The following is a 23348-nucleotide window of genomic DNA, read 5'->3' as shown; positions in this document are numbered from 1 at the left end:
TGAAACAAATAAGTTTACAGGTAAATATTAGAGGCCCTAATATTTGTGGTAACAATTCTTCTATACTCTTGATTATTATGATCACAGACACTGTATAGCTGTTGTTCTAGTTTGCTAGCTGCTGGAATGCAGTATACCAAGAACGAAATGGCTTTTAAAAAGGGGAATTTAATAAGTTGCTAGTTTATAGTCTAAGGCTGAGAAAATGTCCCGATTAAAGCAAGTCTATAGAAATGTCCAATCAGATGCATCCAGGAAAAGATACCTTGATTCAAGAAGGCCGATGAAGTTCAGGGTTTCTCTCTCAAGTGAGAAGGCACATGGTGAACATAGTCAGGGCTTCTCTCTCAGCTGAAAGGGCACGTGGTGAACACGGCATCATCTGCTAGCTTCTACTAGCTTTCTCTCCTGGTTTCCAGTTTCATGAAGCTCCCTGGGAGGCATTTTTGTTCTTCATCTCCAAAGCGCTGGCTAGTAGACTCTGCTTCGTGATGCTGCAGCATTCTCTGTTCTCTCTGAATCTCTAGCTTTCTCCAAAATGTTTCCTCTTTAATAGGATTCCAGTAAACCAATCAAGACCCGCCCAAATGGGTGGAGACACGCCTCCCCTAATCCAGTTTAACAACCACTCTTGATTGGGTTACATCTCCAGGGAGATGATCTAATTACATACAGTATTGAATAGGGATTATTCTGCCTTTACGAAATGGGATTTTGATTAGAACATGGCTTTTCAAGGGTATATACATCCTTTCAAACCAGCACAGCTGTCATAATTTTAGAATTACATTACTTGTTGGACAGAATATCATATGAATAAGTGCATGATTTAAAATTTAGGTCTAGAGGAATAGACAAATCGAGTCCTGATCCTAACTCTCACTAGTTTTATGATCGTGAGTATAAGTGGATACTACTGAACCATTTCTTTATAAACACTTAGCGCTATCAGACTTCATAATTTTTACCAATCTGTTGAGTGTTAATTGGTGTCCTCTGATGGTTTTATTTGTGTGGCCATGATTATTAATGAGTTGGAATTGTAGGTAAATCCACTGACAACATTTTGGAAATTATTATTTTTAAACAAGCCTGTTTCTTTATAAATAAGCATATTTTGTTATGTATATATAAGAGATTGTCATTAAAATATAATTCTCATTCAAAGAATTAATATTAAAAAATCAATTTACATCCTAAGTTTGAATAGTACTGTTATAAAGTATGTATGGTTTTTAAAATGCAAATGGTTCATCCTGTTTTATTTGTGACCGTTAATTTTTTCTGTCAAAGTGTATTGTGTTTGTTCACAAGCTTCAAAGAGTATGTTCTCTCATTAAACTGGTGTTCTTATGATAAATAGAAATCTTAAATTTGAAGATGGAAGCCAGAATACAACTATTTCTAGTTTGAGTGAAAAAAGTAAAGAAGAAACTGGAATAAGTTTGCAGGTAAATGTTAGAAACCCTATTATTTATTTTATACTTTGGATTATTTTGTTATAGAAACTGTGTAGATGTTTTTTGATTTTAAAGCTGAAGTTCCTTATTAGATGGAACATCATATGTATAAATGGCTGGTCATGGTTTAAACTTTTGGGCCTTGGAGTAAACAACCCTGAGTTCTGTTCTCTGCCACATAATTGTATATAATCTTGTGAAAAGTGCTTAATAACCTTTCCAAGCTTAAGTTCCTTTATTTGCCAAATAGAAGTAAAACCATGTATCTCACAGGCTGCGTTTATACCATGTATTTTCTGTCGCAGCACCCTGATCATTTTCTTTATGGCACTTTAATTTATAATTATATGTTTGTTTGAGTATTGTCTGTCACATCTCAGAACAGATTGACTGTGCAATTTCATAATCAGACTGATTCACAACAGTGCCTAGCATTTTTACTGAAATTTCTTTGGTCAGCTCATTCCTTTGTAATGACGATTTCAATTTCATCACTTTACTTAAACTTAATGCTGATCTCTTCTAAACTTTTGCTTTCAGCTTACCTCCTACGTTTTAGGGAAACTAGAAGTCCTAAGATAGCAAATCATTTTATGTCTCACTGTCAGACATAGGAATCTTCCTACATCTAGTCCTATTATAACTTCTTCCCTTTTGTTAAAATAGAAAAGCAATTTCTCTTTCTAGCCAAGGCTAATCCTGCTTTCTGTGCTTTGTTCTCCATCTACTCTTCCTCAGAAACACTGTAGATTTTTTCTTGTGCTTTACTCCCTCTAAACTATGTTATTTTCATTCTTCTAAATATTTTCAAACCTATCATTAAAAACCTTCTTGTGAACTCAGAAAAATTTCCCCCTTTATTGTGTTCTTTTTCAGGTATCACCCTTTCTCTCCTTTTCCTTCACAGCCAAACTTCATAATTGAGTTGTCTTTTTTGTCTCCATTTCCTCGTCTTTTACTTACTCTACTGTAATAGCACTTGCTCAAGTCTGCACCTATGACCTCTATGTTGCTAAGTCTAGTGGTCACCTTTCATTCCTTCTCATCTTTAGCATTTCATTAATATCTAACACCATTGAACATGCCTTGTTTGAAACACATCTGGTTCATCTTTTTTATCCCAATTTTGATTTTTCTACTTTTTTTTTTGACAAGGGAGGTGGGGCTTCTTTAGTCTCATTCTTCCTTTACTGAGTTTTTGGAATACCTTCCTTCAGTATACCAGGCACTATGCTAAGAGTTAGGTATTGAGTGTTCCAACCCCAAGGGCTTGATTTTATGTTTTTAAAGATGAACATTTGAATTAGAATTATGGAATTATGCCAGTGCCAAGAGCAAGCATCATTAAGGGAGTGAAATAGATTGATCAGTTTTCTGACTTTATGTTTCTGACTTTATGTTTTCTATTGTCATTTTTATTTTACTGAGATTGTTTTAAACAGAATCAGTTATTTCCTGGGTAAATTCTATACCAAAAATTAGAATTAACAAACCACTTCTTTAGCCTTATCACATTTTACCAGTTATGGCAAAATGTAATGGGGTTTTTTTTTCCCGGAAAAAAAATTTGTGACCGTTATTTCTACCAACTTCAGTTTTCAAGAATCAGACTTCATTTTCCCATATGCACTTTTAGCTGTTGCCAGGGTTGCTTGTTGGTTTTTTTCTTATTATTGTTTTTGTTTGTGATGAAAGCCTGATAGGCTGGTGTTTGTTTTTATCTAATTCCTGAAATTGTGAGCAATTCTTTTCAGATAGGCCACAGTCTTTCTGTTGTCTAAAATCAGTCTGTTGTATATCTTTAGTATATATTTCAATATCATTGTATCTTACTTTTCAAATTTAACATTTAGAATACGTAATGACTTGCTGGTAATTTGATAAAATTCATAGTGATTTTTTCCCTCCAATTGTTATTGTTTGCATGTTTTCAGGATCTTCTCTTAGAAATCTATAGAAGTATAGGAGAGCCAGATAGCCTGTATGGCTGTGGTGGAGGAAAAATGTTACAACCCCTTACCAGGTAAGTTGCATCTTTCTAGATAATGGTGGAATGATTCTGTCTGTGAAGGAGTTACATGCATGTGGAAACCAAAAGTATTTTTAAAATCTTTTCTTACAGACTACGAACATATGAACATGAAGCAATGTGGGGGAAAGCCCTAGTAACTTACGACCTTGAGACAACAATCTCCTCATCAACCCGCCAGGCAGGAATAATACAGGTACATGTTTTTTTTCTGCTTTGGTAAAGTCATCACTAATGTGCTGAGATCCTTTAATCAATGGAATATTTAACCAGTCAGATAAACTCTAGAAATTGGAAGTAATCTATCTTTCAGGCATTGGGCTCAAAAAGCTCAGAGGGATGTCAAGGAAAATCAGACAGGTCCATGACCTAAGTAATAGAATAGACTATTGATCATAATCATGTCAATTAATAGTAGATGGCATTTCTTGTGTATTTACAATATATGAGGTTATATGCTAAGTACTTATGTGAAAACTATTTCTCATAGTCTATATTAAAGTGGATCCCGGAAGCTATCATTTCTGTCCCTAGCTAGTAATAGTTAGCCTTCCCTCCATCAAACTATTAGAGCCATTTGAGCCCATCTATGTGTTTTTTATTTAGTAACATACTCAAACAGTGTTTTATTCTGGAATTTTAAAAGATATTGTGAACTACTAAAAATTTTTGAAGATACTTTTTATGTTTGTTTTTCAATTCACTGGTTGTCTGTTAATTTGTTTGGTTGCTTGCTTACTTTGTTTTTTTTAACTTCTGTCCAGGCTTTGCAGAATTTGGGACTCTGCCATGTTCTTTCTGCTTATTTGAAAGGTTTAGATCATGAAAACAAAGAATGGTGTGCTGAACTACAGGAACTTCATTACCAAGCAGCTTGGAGGAATATGCAGTGGGACCACTGCAGTTCTGTTAAGTAAGAAGAAATCTGCAATTTTTTATTGCCCCTTCCCTAGTTCTAAACCATAAACTGCTTTTATCTTGCTCAGTGAATGTAACAGAAGTTGTGTTTTTATGCTTGTAGATGTCATAAGCCACAAATACATCTAAATGCTTAAATAGTATAGCAGTAGGCAGCAAGTAGGCTTGAATTCGACTCTCTTCTTCCTTTAGGGAAACTTAACCCCCAACCTCAAGATATTTTTGAAAATAGAAATATGAGGTGTTTTCTGTGTAAAAATCTTCTCACTTATTGTTTGATGGGCAGAGGAATCCAAAGAAAAATGTCAGTATTCCCTTTCTATTCCCTGTGACAAGCGGTTAGTCAGATAGAGATCTTATTGGCTGGATGGTACACAAAGGATTGCTTATCTTTATGATTTTTTTTTTTTTAAGTAGTAAAGCAGTGATGGAGAAAGATAATGTTTATAACCTGTCTGTAAGGTCACCATGTTTTCTGGTTGAAAAGAACACTTAGTCTAAAAAGGATTAAGTATATATAAAAAGTCTTTTGATGGTATAAACACTAAAATATAAAATCATATTTAATTATGTTTAATTGCCTTCATAGAGAAAAATTCTTATTAATTGACTTGCCTTTGAGATTACAAACTATAAAATTGCTATAAAGTTAGAGATATGCTATCAGATTTTTAAAACATTTTACTTTATGAGCTGGTTCCTGCCTACTTCAATAAATTCTCATATATCATTCTTTCCCTTGCCTACTATTTTCTTTCTTTTTCAATCAGGTCAAGTTGTTCCTACCTAAAAGTAGATGTTTCCTCTGCTTTTTCTCCCAGTTATCACATGAATGGCTCCTTGTCCTTCACAGTCTAGTTTGATAATGTCTCCTCTTCAGAGAGACTTTTCCCAGTCATCCATTCTAAAGTAGCTAGTCATTATTCCATTTTGTTTTGTTACCGTATTTTAATTCTTTCCATGTCCCTTGTCACTATCTATTTTACTTAATGCCCATCTTCTCTAAAGTGGAATATAAACTCCTTGATAGTGGGGACCTGATCAACTTGTCCTTTAATGAATCCCCTGCATCTAGAACCCAGTGTCTGGTGCCTGGCACTCAATAGGTATTCATTGAATAAATAAATGAGAATATACCTTGTTTAGGACCAATCAAAAATATCTGAAAATATTTTTTTCTACCTGAGGAATTTAAATGATTCACGAATTATTTGTACTTCTTACCAGAATTTCTAGAAATGTGTAATTTTTTAAATTAATTTTTAAATTTTTTTAAAATACCAAAAAGCACCAAACGCAAGCATTTGTAATTTTTGATCATTCCGTTCTACACATATAATCAGTAATTCACAATATCATCACATAGTTGCATATTTATCATCATGATCATTTCTTGGAACATTTTTGCATATATTCAGAAAAAGAAATAAAAAGAAAACAGAAAAAAATTCATACATCTCATTCCCCCACCCGTCCCCCTCACTGATCACCAGCATTTCACTCTAAATTTATTTTAACATTTGTTCCCCATATTATTCATCTTTATTCTATACGTTTTACCCGTCTGTTGATAAGGTAGACAAAAGGAGCATCAGACAAGGTTTTCACAATCACACAGTCACATTGTAAAAACTGTATTGTTACACAGTTGTCTTCAAGAAACATGGCTACTGGAACACAGCTTCACATTTTCAGGCAGTTCCCTCCAGCCTCTCCACTACATCTTGACTAACAAGGTGATATCTATTTTAATGCGTAAGAATAACCTCCAGGATAACCTCTTGACTCTGGAATCTCTCAGCCGTTGATGCTTTATTTTGTCTCATTTCACTCTTCCCCCTTTTGGTTGAAAAGGTTTGGAAATGTGTAATTTTTAATGGCAAAATCTTAATTTCATTTAAAAATTTTTTTATTTTGGTAAAATTATTTGTGTATGCATATTTTATGATTCTCTGTTTTAAAATATATTTTTTCTTTCATTCTTTATTACCTTACAGCAAAGGAATAGAAGGAACCAGTTACCATGAATCATTGTACAATGCTCTACAGTCTCTAAGAGACAGAGAATTTTCCACATTTTATGAAAGTCTAAACTATGCCAGGTACTGTAAAAAGACATAATACATTGTATTTTTATATTATTTTCATCACTTCTTTTATTAATACTTGACAGATGGTGTCATTGTAAAGATTTGCATTGGTGAGAGAATAAGGATGAGGTGGCTATGTATGGTCAGGATGTTTCCCTTTCCTCAAAAAAAAAAAACAATTCTCTTTGGGACCTCAGGTCAGTTTTTTACCCTGACCTTCCATGAAAGTTTTAAGGATTAAATCTTGAATTTTATTGCAAAATAATATTTGCTACCATTTAAGTACTTATTATGTGCTAGCCATATTGTGCACTCTTGCCATATGTATTCTTTAATCTTCAAAATAACTCAAAGTGAAAAAAACTGCAGCTCAGAAAAATCCAGTAATGTGCCCAAACATATATACCCGGTAAGAGGCAGACCTGGTGTTTAGATGTAGGGCTGTATAATTCCAAAGCCTACCTTGTTTTCCTTGCATTATACTTTTGCTTGTGAATATTAGTAAGTGCTAGATAAATAGCAAAGCCTATGTTGAATAGTTCTCTTTAACAACAAATTTGAACTATTATCTCCCTGAAAATATTTTCTTTGTGTTCAAAATATACTTTCTTTTCTGCCACTAGAGTAAAAGAAGTGGAAGAGTTATGTAAAGGAAGCCTTGAATCTGTATATTCACTCTACCCAGCACTTAGCAGATTACAGGCCATTGGAGAACTGGAGAACATTGGGGAACTTTGCTCAAGGTATGTGATTTATACAACATTGTAATCCTAAATTGCAGCTTTTCTGTTACCAACAGTGACTTTAAAAAATAAGAACTGTAGAAAACGGCCATAGATTTACTTCTTTCCTTTTATCAAGATAGATGGTTAGTTTAGTGCTCTTATTAAAGTAACCTCTTTAAAAATACTCATTGTGAAGGATCATGTTTTGAAAGTTCAGCCTAATGGTGCCTTCCTTGTTGCAGCATTTCCTTGTTTTACCCTGAATGAAATTTGGTTTTTTTTTTTTTTTTTTTTGCCTTTGCACATTACACTCCATTCTGTTTTGTACATTATACTCCATTCTGCATTAGGATGATTTTATATATACTCTGCCATGTTCTAAAGTGAGGACCATTATCTTTTATATTGTTATATCCGCATGTTTTTTCCTGGTGACTAATACTTAATAAATACCAGTCGGTGTTTATTTGGTGAATTACAGTGTATTTGGAGTAGATGTTTAGGAGAGATTGCCTGCTCCAACCGTGAGAAGAAAGTGATCCAGGGATTTGACATAGAGGTAAAGCAGTTTAGGGTGCTATGGATCTAAGTTATCACTTTTTGACTTTGAGAAAGTCACTTTAGTTCTTTGGGCCTTGGTTTCTTCTGAGGGGTTTAAATTTAATTGCATCTAAGGCCCCTTCTAACCCTGCCATTTTCATTCACTATCCATACTATAAGAGGCAGGAAAGAGGGTATAAATTATTCAGACAAAAATAAAGTTTGGAATAGGGTTTGAAAGTAGGAACGAAAAAGGAATTTTGGAGTCAGAAATGTTTGTTTTTTTTCGAAATTATGTAGCAAAAGAAAAAGTCATTAATGTGACTCTTAATTAGAGAATAAAGGAACGAAACTGCTTTCCACTCTCCTTGGTAAGTACTTTGACAGTTTATGACTAGAAATCCAGGAACTTTTCCTCTGAGTGGAAGTTTTCTTGTACTTAAAAAGAGGATAGAGCACAAGAAATACCTTAAGAGTAATATTGGTTCTTACTCTGGTAGGAGAATGTGAGGAAGAGGGACGAAGTTTGATGAATTGGTGAATACATTCTTATGTTCAAGGGCAGCAGATCCTGTGGATCCCCAAGATCCATTTTGGGAGGTCCATGAATCAAAACTATTTTTATCATCATAAGATATTTTGGGCTTTTTTCATACTCATTCTCTCATGAGGCATACTGGACTTTTTAGTGAGGTATCAAAGAATATCTACAATTATCTGAAAAGGCTTTTAACCATACTCCTCCCTTTTCCAACTGCATATCTGAAGCTAGATTTTCTTCACATACTTCAACGAAAGCATCGTATCACAGCAGACTGAATGCAGAAGCAGGTTTGAGAATTCAGCTGTCTTTTTTTAAGTCAGATACTAAAGAGGTTTGCAGAAGTGCAAAATGGTACCATTTTTCTCACTTAATTTTGTTTTTTTGGGGATGTATTACAATGTTTCATTAAAATGTTATTTATAATTATGGTGGACATATTTTAAATAAATTAATAAATTTTAGATTTTTGTCTGTTTTAATTTCTAATAAGATAAATGTCAACAGATATAACCCAATAAATGAAAGCTGTAGGGGTCTTCATTATTTTTAAGACTGTAGAAGGGAGTTCCTGAGACTAAAAAGTTTGAGAACCACTACTCTAGTGTCATTTGGGAAGAAATTGAAGTTTTGGTTCCAATAAAATTTTACTGTGATTTCTTTCTCTGTCAGGCTACTAGAAGAACTTTAGTTCCATTTCTAGTCATTACCTCCCCATCTTCTTGGTCTCCTAGCTTCATCTTTTATTTCTCTCAACATGATAGTCATGAAGAATTTGACAGTGTTGGTTGGTGAATAGTTAGTTTGAAAATATGAGAAGCATTCTATTCATGTAAACTAATTGTAACAATATATATTTTCTCTTCTGTTAATAAATAATGTTGGTAAAATGAAACCTTTGCCAGATGCAAACTTTTTCTTCACTAGATTGCAGTTTCTTTGACAGCTGCAGTAATGCTAAGGATCATTCCCTGTGCCTGATGGCACATAGGTTTACTTCATTTCCTCGCTGACATGTCCTCTTTTACCACAATGAGCATTTAAATAGGACTAGAGGTATAGTCATTCTTTATAATAGGCCTGCTTTATGAATGTGTTCTCATTTCAGGAGGATATTTATTTAGAAAGGCTACTTCTTGTGAAGTCAAAGAGTATTTTTAAAGAAACTCATTTAAAATGATCATCATCTGTGGCCTTTCTGCAGACCCACCCAGAGATCTGACCGCATAAGCATTTTATAATTTCTATATTTGGGATTATTTAGAAGTTCTAGTCTTGCTAGTGCAAAATCTCCTCTGTGTAACCTTTTGTTGTTGTTCATTTTTCTTATGTGACACTGTGATTTGGATTTCAGATCCGTAACAGATAGGCAACTCTCTGAAGTCTACCTTAAGTGGCAGAAACACTCTCAGCTTCTCAAAGACAGTGATTTTAGTTTTCAGGAGCCTATCATGGCTCTACGCACAGTTATTTTGGAGATCCTGATGGAAAAAGAAAGGGAGAACCCCCAAAGAGAATGTTTTAAAGCCATTCTCACCAAGCATCTTGTAGAATTCTCTGTACTGGCCCGAACTTTCAAGAACACTCAGGTAATAGCATTTGAAACTATTTCCTTGAACTTTTCTATTACTCAAAAAACAGAAAGTATAAATGAAAAGAAAATGTCATTGAGACGAGAAATCACTATTTAAAATATTAAATATCATAAATGTTTACGATTTCCTGTTCCAGACCGAGACAGACCTGAGTTTAATCCTTAGGGAAGGTACTTAATGTCTCTAAACCTCAATTTCCTAATTGTAAAATGAGAAGATACCTAATCACTATATTGATAACAACTCAGTGCTTTTATATGCTGTGTGTGTATTTATATATGTACAGAAAGACAGAAAGAAATAAGGGATTGTGGGTGAAAAACCAGGTAGAGGGGGGTATTTAGCACAGTTCCTGACAAATAGTAAGTGCTCTATGAATTATAGTTACTGCTTCCATTGTTACTAGTGGTATTGTAATAATAGTAATAGTATTTATTCTGATATGTCATTTTCATTTCAGCTTCCTGAAAGGGCAATATTTCAAATTAAACAGTACAATTCACCTAGTTGTGAAGTCGCTGAGTGGCAGCTAGAGGAAGCACAAGTATTCTGGGCAAAAAAGGAGCAGAGTCTTGCCTTGAGTATTCTCAAGCAAATGATCAAGAAATTGGATGCCAGTTGCACCAAGGTTTACTTTCTTTTTTTAATTGGCTGGATTGGTGTCTATTAGTTTGCTAAAGCTGCTGGAATGCAATATACCAGAAATGGAATAGCTTTTAAGAAGGGAATTTAATATGTTACACGTTTACAGTTCTAAGGCCATAGAAATATCCAAACTAAGGCATACAAGAAAGATACTTTAACTCCAAAGAAAGGCCAGTGTGTGTCACATGGAAAGGCACATGGCTGGCATCTGCTGGCCCTTGTTTACAGTTCCATTACTTCCAGTTTCTGATACCAGTGGTTTCCTCTCTAAGCATCTGCAGGCCTTCACTTAGCTCCTCCGGGATACAGTTCTGGATTCTAGCTTGCTTAGCATGTCATGGGAAGACACAATATGAAGTCTGCTGGATATCTAGGCATCTGCATTCTCTCTGTCAGCATTCTCAGTATCTCCAGACATCTGTGTCTCTGTCAGCTCAGAAGCAACTGCTCTCCAAGTGTCTGCATCTCAGGTTTCTACAAAATGGTTTCCCTTTTAAAGGGCTCCAGTAAACTAATCAAAACTCTCCTTGAATTCCATCTAATCAAAAGGTCACACCCACAATTGAGTGGATTAATTCTCCACTGAAACAAGCTAATCAAAGTGTTCCACCCTAAACAGTGTTGAATAAGGATTAAGAGAACATGGCTTTTCTGGAGTACAAAAGATTTTTAAGCTATCACAGTGTGTTACTGCTATTAATAATATAAATAGGTATTTATGCTTTAAAGTATTTTTAATAAATCCATGTTTTTATTAAAGGCTTGAAATTACTGATCCATGAACAAGAATTTGCAAAAAGAAGTCTAGAAAATTAATATTTATAAAAGAAGTTTACAAAGTGTCATTTTTTTCCTGTTTATAATTCTGTAAATCCGTCTTGTGGATTTGTTTAATTTATCTCAATTGTTACGCATTTTTAAAATTTCTACAAAATTCAAGAAGGTTATGTGGGAAAAGTAAAACATGAACTTGTTACTATAAATGTGAAACGTAAAGAAAAAATGGAGGAGGAAGTCCATTAGAGAACCAGTATAAGAAAAGAAAAAAGCAAGTTAGAGCAATTAGGTTGTCAGGCTGAATGCTTTGAAAATATCACATATATTTTTACCTAACGTTACCTATTATTTATTGCAAACTCTTGTTGCTATTTTAGCTCTCTCCAGCATACAAATGGACAAAGTTGAGGCATTTGTAGGAGAGTATTCAAAGGTTTAGCCACAATGGTGTCCCTCTGATTTCTTCCTGTGTAACTTAGTAAATATCAGCTTATTCTTTTGGATGTTGTACATTTGTGATGACATCCTCCATTATTAAAGGATTCATAATTTTACTAAAGTACTGGGAAGCAGTATTATGTGATATTTACATATTGCTTAACAGTATGGTCCTGGAGGCAGGCTAGTTGGCTGGAGTTACTTACACTCTTTGTATCTCAGTTTTCTAAAATGCAAATTGAGGATAAAATAGTACTCATTTAATGATATTCTTGTGAAGATTAAATGAGTTAATATATATAAAGCCACTGAAAGTGCCTCACATATAAATGTACCCAATAAATGTAAGTTTCTCTAATAATGAACAATAGAGAATTATTGTTTAATAAGCTTTATAGAATTGGAATTATTTAAATAATTGTATGGTAAAAGCAGATGAAGAAAAACATATATAGGCTGCTTATTTTCCTACATAGAAGATACTTTTGTATAGTTATGTAAGGAATTACATTTTAAAGTTTTATTTTTCTTTTACAGAATGATCCCAGCCTAAAATTGATATACACGGAATGTCTGAGGGTTTGTGGCAACTGGTTAGCAGAAACTTGCTTAGAAAATCCTGCAGTCATCATGCAGACCTATCTAGAAAAGGTAAGATTTTAGAGCAACCCTTGAGATACTTGTTTAGCATGAATGCATTTAATCTTTTTCTAAGGCCAAAGTTTTTTCAAAAGAAAGTTAAAGCGTAGCTTCGTTTTTCCATATACTATTAGTGTGGTAGCCCAGCATAATCTTTAGGGCAGGGTAAAACAGTGCTACAAATGAAGGGGCATGTTTTGAGAGCAAGACCAAATGTGTCTCCTCCCTTCCCCACCTTTTAGCAAGTATTTCTGATAATTTCATCATTTGTTTCTCTAAAAAAATGACTTGTAATGGGGTATATAAGTCAGTCCTTTCTATTTATTTGTCGCCCAACCACCGTACAAGTAAGACCTAGCACTTCGATATTCCAGCCACTTCTACTCTCTTATTCCTTTAGTTTAACTAAATTTGGAAATAGTATCCCACTAAATCAATGTAACATGAAGAACATGTGATTGTTTTTCATTTTTAAAGAGCCCTTTTTTTAAGAGTTCTTTACAGTTATTATCTGTTTGACTATTTCTGCACTGTCAAACTTGCTTTGAAAAATTCAGAAAATACTGTATTCCATATATTTTTGCTTGTACATAAGTAAAAATTAAACTTTAGTGTAGGTATTCCCTTGATCCAAGGGATTCTTTAGTGTTAAATGTATTTATTATCTATAAATACAATATAAATGGATTGTGTTTTCTTGAAGGCAGTGGAAGTTGCTGGAAATTTTGATGGAGGAAGCAGTGACGAGCTAAGAAATGGAAAAATGAAGGCATTTCTCTCATTAGCACGGTTCTCAGATATTCAGTACCAGAGAATTGAAAACTACATGAAATCATCAGAATTTGAAAACAAACAAGCTCTCCTGAAGAGGGCCAAAGAGGAAGTGGGTCTCCTTAGGGAACATAAAATTCAGACCAACAGGTAACTAAGTGTCTAATAGTATAGAGTTTATGTTTACCAGTTAACTTAATGAATGTGTTTGTATGAAAGTTGTGTCTTGATCTCTGCCTGTCTTATAGTTTATAGTAGTAAAGCTTGGCTTAAGACATACAGATTTTCTTTGCTCTATAGCATTTCATTTAAATTTAAATTATACCATAAGATATTGACTTGTGCTCTTTTCTGAAGAATTCATGCTCTGGTCCTAACCTTATTGTATAGTATACGTTAATTAGCTTTGGTTTTTGTTTTTTGGTTTGTTATTGGTATTATAGTTGAAAAAGAGGTAGATGTTGAAATTAAATACAAAATAGTTAACTATTTTGACGTAATTAAATCCTTTCATTCAAGCCTGCCTTTGGTCTATATTTTTTAGAATAAGTAGAGAATAAAGTTAACTCAATCGCTTGGATAGAGCCCACTTTATCCTCTTTTGCCTAGGAGGGCTTCTGAATTGTACAAGTAATATAAAAGTAAACTTGTTGCCCTTATAATTCTTAGAATTTTCTTTTTCTTCTGGGATGGATAGGTACCTGATTTTTTCATTTGTTATATATCATGTGTGGTTTATAGTTTTATAAAAGTAGATGGCTTTTTTGTTTACTTTAATCCAATGCAAGATACACAGTAAAGGTTCAACGAGAGCTGGAACTAGATGAATGTGCACTTCGAGCACTGAAAGAGGATCGTAAACGTTTCTTATGTAAAGCAGTTGAAAATTATATCAACTGTTTATTCAGTGGAGAAGAGCATGATATGTGGGTATTCCGACTTTGTTCTCTCTGGCTTGAAAATTCTGGAGTTTCTGAAGTCAATGGCATGATGAAGGCAAGTCTTTGTATTCAGCCCAATGTTCTAGTCTGTGCATTAAAAGCCTGGCAGTAGGCCAGTCAATGTCAGGAATTGTATATACCTCTTTGTAGCCCTGGCATTTGGTTCAAAGCTCTGAACATAAGTATCTGATAAGCCTAATGATGTAGGCTTCTGCTGAGATGGGAGAATTCAGGTCTTTCTCTTCCTATTTCTTTGAAATTACCACAGGAGAGTGCCTAAAATGCTAGATTGGAGAAATTAGAAAGCTGTTAAAGATGATGTGATCACAAGTGGTTTATTGCCCCCTTTATATGCTTTTCTGGGATTTCTAAAATAAATTACTTTTATAAATGGAAAAAAAAATGAAAAATGAAAACAAGCAATATTTCATAATTTTTTATTTAAAAAGTTAGATTTTAGTGATAATACCTACCGTTAAATTTCTAATGGCCACGTATATATTGTCAGTTGTTTTGAGTCTCAAAAGTGAAGTGGTTCTCCTGGACGAAAAGAATGATTAGACTTATAATTGGGTATAACTGTCTCTTCTAGTGCATGCTAAATCTTGTTACTTTTGGCTTATAGTGAAATATAATTATTCCATTTTACTACACACTGACTTCTCAGGAGTCAATGTCACAAAAGTCCTCACATCCACATTTGTTCTCCTAGGAGTCACTGGAGTATAAATGGCTAAATATCCCAGTTCTGAATACAGTTTAATTTAGAACTAAATCCTTTGACTTCCCAATGAATCAATCAAGAATTCCCATTAGAAAGGCTTTCAGATAGGACAATGAAAGGGGTAAAACAATGAGGTTTTATTAACCACTAGGAAGTTGTGTGCTAGAGGAGTAGCATTATCTTAGAATGATTTATTTGCTTGGATGTAAGCCTTTTTGAAATGCATTGTTTCTTAACTTCATCTATTTTTTTAATGGTAGAGAGTTGGAATGAAGATTCCATCATATAAATTTTTGCCTCTTATGTACCAACTGGCTGCTAGAATGGGGACCAAGATGATGGGAGGCCTGGGATTTCATGAAGTGCTCAATGATGTAAGTATACCCAAAAGTCAAAACATAATGATTGGTTTTCTTTTATATTATTATATACTATATATAGTATATTATAACATTCCACTCTAGGAAATGAATATATTGAAAAATTTTAGTCCATGATATTTATTATGCCTTATAAGGGCAGGAATGAAGATTTCCTTTGGTCTCCTCTCACTCCACATAATTTACTCAGTTTTGCTCTCTCTTATTCCTCATGTGCCTCTTTGTCTATCTCATATACACACTCTACCTACTGCTGAATCTAGTACAGTAATACACATTTTCATGTTAAGTAAAATGAAAAATTTTATTTTCCATTCCAGTGTGGATTTTCTTTTCTTTTTTCCTTGGCATAAACTAATTGTTCTTCCTTTTCTGGCAGCTCATTTCTAGAATTTCAATGGATCATCCGCATCATACTTTGTTTATTATTCTGGCCTTAGCAAATGCAAACAAAGATGAATTTCTAACTAAACTAGAGGCAGCAAGAAGAAGCAGAATAACTAAAAATGTACCCAAACAAAGCTCTCAGCTTGATGAGGTATTCGATTAACCAGATCTTTTTGAATTGTGGTATTCATTCTTTCTCAGAGTAGTCCTTTCTTAAGTCGAAGGTATCCTAAGAATGTGTGTTGCTAACAGTACTGTTTTTAAAATCCTTTGTTATTATGATGCCAGCTAAAGTTGGTTGAAGATGTCTAATAAATATTCTGAAAGCATAGGAGATACCAATAGTATTTTACTTTTTTCCTCACAGCAATAGACAAAATCTATTTTGAAAGGCTTCTAAGTCATTGATCTTAAAATCAGTATACTTTTAGTGTATTTCATTTATAAAGTGACACATTTTTGTTTGTATCTAAGGAATTATAGTCTTTGCATTGTTTAGATCTGTACATAAATTGTTTTTCCTTTTGTTATATGACTAAGAAGTTTGTGTTGTGTATTTCTTATGTAATGAGTGGGTTTTTTTTATTTTGTTTTTTATTGATAGGATCGGACTGAGGCTGCAAACAAGATAATACACACTATCAAAAGTAGAAGACCTCAGATGGTTAGAAATGTTGAGGCACTTTGTGATGCTTATATTATATTAGCAAATTTAGATGCCGCTCAGTGGAAGACTCAGAGGAGTATGTGTTTGAAAGAATAAGTATTGTTTTCTTCCTGTGTTATTCTCTGTAAGGATATGTTAATTATAGAGCTTAGTATGTAAATATGTTTAAAATCACACAGACAGTGCAGTTATTGCAAATATGAAGGTCCTGATGATTACAGTTCAGTACCAAAAAATTTAATTTTTATCTAATTGTTTTAACACTTTCACATCACTTTTCCACTCAACATCTTCTGGAAAAAATGACAGTAGTACTACCCTAAACGAATCCTTTGATTTTTCCTGGTGGTCTCCTAGTGCAAATATATCTGTGGCAAAGAATTGCACAGAGGCAAGTCCATTAAAATAACTGGATAATTGAGAACTTCCAGGATTAAAGGTTTTTATAAACAATATTGTTTACTCTTTGTGCCCTAGGGCTTGCAGTTTCTTCTCCATAAGTGCTAGAATTCCTTGCATTTAATCCATCACTTTTCTTGGTCAAATAATTATAAGCTGCTGTGATATTTAGTTATATGGTTAGTTTCTAAATATGCATATGCTTATAGAATCTCTCCCCAAATGTTAATAATTTTATTCCTTTTTCTTTTCAGAATTATATACTTTAAGTTTAAATTCTTGTTACTTTAAGTTAAGAATGGGACTTGATATAGTGTTTGTCTAATCAAACAAAGAATATTGTCATGTCCTTTAGTTACATCGATAGTAATATCAGAGGATTACATTATCAGTGTCTGTGTAAACTGTTATGTAATTACTTTAAGATGCTCAACTTAGTCCTCAAATGGAATCTGGTCTAATTACCAGTGCCAGATAACCTGTAAATTCATTTGAAAGCCCTGTTAAACCTTGCCAAGTTCTGACCTTACATGTGTTCCAAACCCTGGCTCTTCATTTCTAAATCAGGGCTTGAACCACAGATTAGCCAGGGCCTCTGACATCTCCTGAATACTCCTGATTTACCTTCAGTGCTGTCCTCTATTTGCAGATGTCACTAAAACCTTTTATTTTAAATACAGAAGGCATAAATATTCCAGCAGACCAGCCAATTACTAAACTCAAGAATTTAGAAGATGTTGTTGTCCCCACTATGGAAATTAAGGTACTTTAGCATTAACTACTTTGATTTTTATATTAAGCTTAGTTGCTTTTTACTAGTTTGAACTATTTGAAATAGCTTTTTTTTAATAAGTCAAAATTGGTTAAATATTGGCAATTTTATATGATTCAATGTAAAACTCTTAATAGGTTGTCTGCCTGAGCCTTAAAATAGTCAAAGTGTCCTCTCTTTTCTTTTCCTTTGCCATCAGTTTTCACCTCCTATTTGTTATAAAGGAGGTCTAGATGACTGTCATTTTATATCAGCCTGAAGAAGGAAAGATTCCACATGCTTATGCCAAGATTAGTTATTGACTTGGCAAGAAAGTTCGTAATTGTTTGATAGTGGTTTTTAAAATCCGTATGCATTAGGCTGACAGTAATATATACAGTTAGGCTTACTAAAATATACATGATTATATTAGCTATGTCATAATGCTCTATTAGAGCTAGAAGTCCCACGTGGGCAGGGCTGTAATAATAATAACAAAGTTTATACTTTAGAAATTATCATTAAACTATGTTCACATTTCACCTTTGGGTTTGCAGTTTTGTACTTGATATTATAGTTATTTTACTTGGAATACAGCTCCATTATGTATGGATTAATTAATATCTTTCCAGCTATATCAGCTAAATCATTTAACTGAAAATTTTCTGAACATGACAGATTTAGCAGTTATAACTTAGAAAATTCCTCTCTACTCTTTTCAGAAATGTACGTTTTTCAGATTATTTTGAAGAGTTTTGTTAGTTCTTAGATGACTTAACACAGATTAGTAAGTAGCAAGATCTGAAACCAGGGTTGCAGTAGTTTTTCAGCCACTCAGTTCTAACATTGCATGCCTTAGCTTTATTTATTAAGAGTTTTAGGAAGATAAATTGTGTTAACTATATGTTACTTTTTAAAACCTTTCCAATGTCAAATCTTCTAGCTTTCATTTAAATAAGAAAAAAATTAGAACTCCAGTCCTTATCCAACATGTTATTATTTATTCCTGTGTTTCATATTAATTCTGTCATTTTATAACTTATTTTTCTTTAAAAGCAGATACTGTATACTGTATCTGACCTGCTATTATCACGTTTATATGTTTTATTAGGTGGACCCCACAGGAGCTTATGGAAATCTGGTGACTGTACAGTCATTTAAAACAGAATTTCGTTTAGCAGGTGGTTTAAATTTACCAAAAATAATAGATTGTATAGGCTCTGATGGCAAGGAAAGGAGACAACTTGTAAAGGTAAGACTCTTCTTCTCTTATGTGGGTGATACTTAGAGGATTAATGACATTAAAATTACAGAAAAACTTTAGTTGATATTTTCTTCCTACTTTATTTGGATCTTTATTTTATTCTGAATAACTATAAGTGAGGAAAACTTGTAGAATAGAAATACATTGTTTTCTAAAACCAGAATGCTTGTCTCCATCTTTTCATTCTCTGAAAGACTGTCTTGTAAAAGAATTCTTTTTAACATCTGAAAACACAATGAGGTTAACAATCAGCTAACTTGCTTTGAAAAAATATATTAGTTTTTATTCCTTGAGTGATACAAGCTTCAGGCCCTTGCTTCAGTGTACTGAGCATGGCACTGTGCTAAGTGCTATTTAAGGTACCAGAAAGGGACAGCATTTCTCCCTTATTGACTCTTTGTTAAGGAATCTTTAAACCTTGCTGCAGAGTTACTGGAGAGATACAGTGCTGTTCCACCCAGGTATTTTGCAGTGTGTACTTCAGGTTGAGGAGTTCCAGTTAGGCTGATTACAAAAGCAACTAGGGAAAACTTCATTTTTCTAAATCAGTCTGTTTACCCAATGTTTTAGTTTATTCTAAGTGAAAAAATGACATTAGGTCTTAATTATTTAAGAGACTATTGAGAAGAGGACAGATGCTAAGATTGATTGTTGAGTGAAAACTTACTGAGAAGTTATCCTCAGATGACTTTTTGTATGTTCTTTTAATGAAGAAAATGAACGGCGCTTAGTTATTAACATTCGATTATTCTATAGGGCCGTGATGACTTGAGGCAAGATGCTGTCATGCAGCAGGTTTTCCAGATGTGTAATACATTACTGCAGAAAAATACTGAAACCAGAAAGAGGAAATTGACTATCTGCACATATAAGGTAACTAGTTTTGTACTTCTGAACATATGAAAAACCAAGAACATAATAAAAATGCCGTTATTTGGACTAGAGATCAGCAAATATTAAGTACTAGACAGTGAGCATTTTAGACTTTGTGTGCCACATAAGGTTTCTGTCATAAATTCTTATGTTTTTCGTTTAACTTTAAACTTGTAAAAACCATTCTTAGTTCACAAGCAATACAAAAATAGGCAGTGCTGGAATTTGTTTGCCATCCTCTGATTTGGACCCCATCACATTTCACTTTATTTTTTTTTACGTCCCATTAATGCTAATTACAAGCTGTGCATCTCTTAAAACTAACTGAAGTATTTTTGCACTGTCTTTGCCCATTTGGCCTGTTTCTGAAATGAATGTGCTCCTAAGGGAAAAAATGGTGTTAAAGAAGAAAATACTGATTCAATGAAGGATACATATAGCACATGAAACAGTCATTTAAATTTTTTAATTTGCTTATTTTTGACTAGGTGATACATTTGCATGATTCAAAAATCCAAACAATATAAAAATGTATTAATAAGGGAAGTCTCTCTCACCTTATCCCTATCAGTCTCACCCCTCTTATCCCTAAAGGTACCACGTCATTTCCAGTGTTAATGAAAATACAAAATACAAACATATTCCCCTTTTTTAACAAAATGTGGCATTTATCTCTTTTTTCTTTTTACTCAACAGTTATAGAGATCTTTCTCATTTTTTAACAGCTGCATTATGTGTGTGTGTATATATATATAGGCATACCTTATTTTATTTTAATTTATTGCACTTCGCTGATACTGCTTTTTATAGAAATTAAAGTTTTGTGACACACCTTTGTTGAGCAGATCTGTTAGCACCATTATTCCAACCAGCATGTGCTCACTTTGTGTCTTTGTCACATTTTGGTAATTCTTGCACTATTTCAAACATTTGCATCTGTTATGGCAGTCTGTGATCAGTGATCTTTAATATTGTAATTGTTTGAGTGCTCCACGAACTGCATTCGTATAAGATGGCAAACTTAAGTATTTTGAGTGTGCTCCACTGAATAGCCATTCATCTCTATCCCCCCTCCTCGGCCTCCCTATTCCCTGAAGACACAAAAGTACTGAAATTAGGCCAATTGATAACCCTATAGTGGCCTTTAAGTTTACAAATGAAAGGAAGAGTCACGTATCTCTCACTTTAAAGCTAAAGCTGGAAATTATTAAGCTTAGTGAGGAAGGCTTGTCAAAAGCCAAGATAGGCTGAAAGTTAAGCCTCTTGCACCAAAAATTTGACCAAGTTGTGAATGCAAAGGAAAAGTCCTCAAAGGAAATGAAATGTGCTACTTCAGTGAACACATGAATGACAAAGTTAAACAGCCTTTTGGGGATATGGAGAAAGTTTTAAAGATCTAGACAGAAGATCAAACCAGCTACAACATTCCCTTAAACCATGTCCTCATCCAGAGCAAGGCACTAACTCTCTTTAATTCTGTGAAGACTAAGAGGTGAAGAAGCTGCAGAAGTAAAATTTGAAGCTAACAAAGGTTGGTTCATAGGGTTTATGGAAAGAAATCATTTCTAGAACATAAAAGTTCAATGTGAAGCAGCAGGTAATTATGTGGAAGCTACAGCAACTGATCAAGAGACTCTAGCTAAGATAATTGATGTAAATGTCTACACTAAACAACGGCTCTTCAGTATCAATACACCGCCTTTTAGTTGGGAGAAGATGTCATCTAGGACTTTCATAACTAGAAAGGAGAACTCAGTGCCTTGCTTCAAAGCTTCAGAGGACAGGCTAATTCTTCTTATTAGGGGCTAGTGTATCTAGTGCCTTTAAGTTGAAGCCAGTGCTCTTTTACCATTCAGAAAACCCTGCAGACTTTAAGAATGATGCTAAATCTACTCTGCTTGTGCAGGAAAAAAGATTCCTTTCAAAACATTACTGCTTACTGACTATGTACTTTTTTTTTTTTTTTTACATGGGCAGGCACCGGGAATTGAATCCGGGTCCTTGAGCATGGCAGGCAAGCACTCTTACCTGTTGGCCCGCCCCTGACTATGTACTTGATCACCCAAGACTTCTGACAGAGATGACAATAAGATGAATGTTGTTTTCATGCTGCTAACACAAAATTCATTCTATAGCCCATGGATCAAGGAGTCATTTCAACTGTCAAGTCTTATTAAGTCTAACAGTCTTATACAGGTGCCAGCTTGAATTCCTAGTTTCATGAACAGCCACATCACCAGGATGTTCATGAGCAAGTTCACTGGGAGTCAAAGCTCAATAAAGTCTAGCTAATGAGTTCTCAGAGTCAGCTGAGCCAGTTCTCTTATACAGATGGGGAAAGCAGGACAGAAATGAAGTCCGAAGCTACACAGAGGCACAACTTCTTTAGAGTGCGATAGGATCCAGGTTGCACCCTGAAGAATGCATAGTATTGAGGAAACACAGTAAAAAGGACATTTCAGGCAGGAAGGACAGAATTAGCTATGATAACATATCCAAAAGCATTCATTTAACAAATGAATCCACAATAATCCACAAACCCTTAGTGATGGAATGGTGAGTCATGTACTGTGGTCAAGATCCAGGACAAGAGAAATTGAAGGCAAGATGGCGGGAGATTGAAGGCAATATGGTGGCTTAGCAAGGTGTGGGATTTAGTTTGTCCTCTAGAACAGCTAAAAAGTAGCCAGTAACAGTACAGAACAACTGCTGGGGCCACATCAGTGACCAGACACACAGTATACCGCAGTCTGGACTAGCTGGATGGGCTGCAAGCCCCACTCCCAAAACCATGAGTTCACCAAGCTGTGGCAGCTGGCACCCCTCCTCCACAGGCTGCTTCCCAGAGGGGAAAGGAAAGGGACTTTGCTAGCAGCAGGGGCTGAGCGCAGCAAAACTCCAAATGTGAAATTAATTAACAAATTCTGACTACTAAAAATAGGCCCCCTACTCAGCTGAACCTCCAGTAAAAGTGGAGGTTGGTGGTTTTTGCCCCGGTGCAGCGGGGCACAGCTGACAGAAGAAGAAAAAAACAGAAGTGTTTTGGGATCTGAAAAGGTCTGGGCCCTACAGGAAAGAAGGGGGCACATAGGACGTGGATATACACAGAGCAACATACCAACTTAAGCTCTTGATTGGCAAACCTGAGGAACAGGGTCCTGCTCTGAAAAGGATTTTTCTCCTTCTCTTTTGTGGCTGTGTTCTACGGATTGGTTACTCTTTGGATACAGCTGCAAGGCTTCTCAGGCTCCACTGCCCCAGTCATGGGCAGAATTGAGCTTGTTTGAGAGCTTGTTTAGAACCTGTTCTTTCCCCAGGAGAGGGGTGGGGCCCAGCTCAGGTGGAATCCCTCCCTCAAGGAATTCAGACCCCAGAGTCTGGAAAAGTGAAGAGATTAAAGCCAGCCTACAACCTCTCCTCTGTCTCCACCACGCCTCCAGCAGGGAGAGTCCACTGAAGTTAAAGGTACTGCATCACTTTAGGCTGGTGGGACCTGCAGGCAGAAAAGTGCCACATACTGGGCAGGGTAGGAAAAACACAAAGTCCGGAGACTTCATAGGAAACAGTTTTAATCAGCTGGGTCTCACCCTCAGGGAAAACTGATGCAGGTGACTCTTTCCTCCTGAGAGGAGGCCAGTTTGGTCTGGGAAAATCTGACTGGGGTCTATAATACCTAAGCAGACCCTTCTAAGGGGTGGGGGAAAGGCACCATACAGGCAGGGCAAGAAACAAACAAAAAAAAGAACTGAAAAATTCTGATCTATTAAACAAAACCTATGCTAGAGGACTAAAAT

General features: G+C 34.8%; 1 protein-coding gene across 4 annotated transcripts in view; it reads left to right on the top strand.

The window, feature by feature from the left end:
* Positions 1 to 23348, top strand: part of ATM (ATM serine/threonine kinase) — a 180434-nt gene that overhangs the window by 122489 nt on the left and 34597 nt on the right. For 3 of the 4 annotated variants that reach the window (XM_077113047.1, XM_077113046.1, XM_077113048.1), the window contains 17 exons: positions 1364 to 1451; positions 3395 to 3483; positions 3583 to 3685; positions 4254 to 4402; positions 6405 to 6509; positions 7121 to 7240; positions 9658 to 9892; positions 10359 to 10526; positions 12296 to 12409; positions 13101 to 13318; positions 13957 to 14164; positions 15094 to 15207; positions 15593 to 15751; positions 16205 to 16343; positions 17347 to 17429; positions 18529 to 18669; positions 19438 to 19554. In XM_077113047.1, coding sequence (XP_076969162.1) covers positions 1364 to 1451; positions 3395 to 3483; positions 3583 to 3685; positions 4254 to 4402; positions 6405 to 6509; positions 7121 to 7240; positions 9658 to 9892; positions 10359 to 10526; positions 12296 to 12409; positions 13101 to 13318; positions 13957 to 14164; positions 15094 to 15207; positions 15593 to 15751; positions 16205 to 16343; positions 17347 to 17429; positions 18529 to 18669; positions 19438 to 19554 — 2350 coding nt within the window. Of the gene's footprint in view, positions 1 to 1363; positions 1452 to 3394; positions 3484 to 3582; positions 3686 to 4253; positions 4403 to 6404; positions 6510 to 7120; positions 7241 to 9657; positions 9893 to 10358; positions 10527 to 12295; positions 12410 to 13100; positions 13319 to 13956; positions 14165 to 15093; positions 15208 to 15592; positions 15752 to 16204; positions 16344 to 17346; positions 17430 to 18528; positions 18670 to 19437; positions 19555 to 23348 lie in introns of those variants that run through there. The other variant, XM_077113049.1, reaches the window with a different exon arrangement.

The sequence above is a fragment of the Tamandua tetradactyla genome, chromosome 8 (genome assembly GCF_023851605.1).
Source record: "Tamandua tetradactyla isolate mTamTet1 chromosome 8, mTamTet1.pri, whole genome shotgun sequence".
Lineage (NCBI taxonomy): Eukaryota > Metazoa > Chordata > Mammalia > Pilosa > Myrmecophagidae > Tamandua > Tamandua tetradactyla.
The sequence above is the reverse complement of the archived record's forward strand: the minus strand, read 5'-3'. Positions and strand labels throughout refer to the sequence as shown.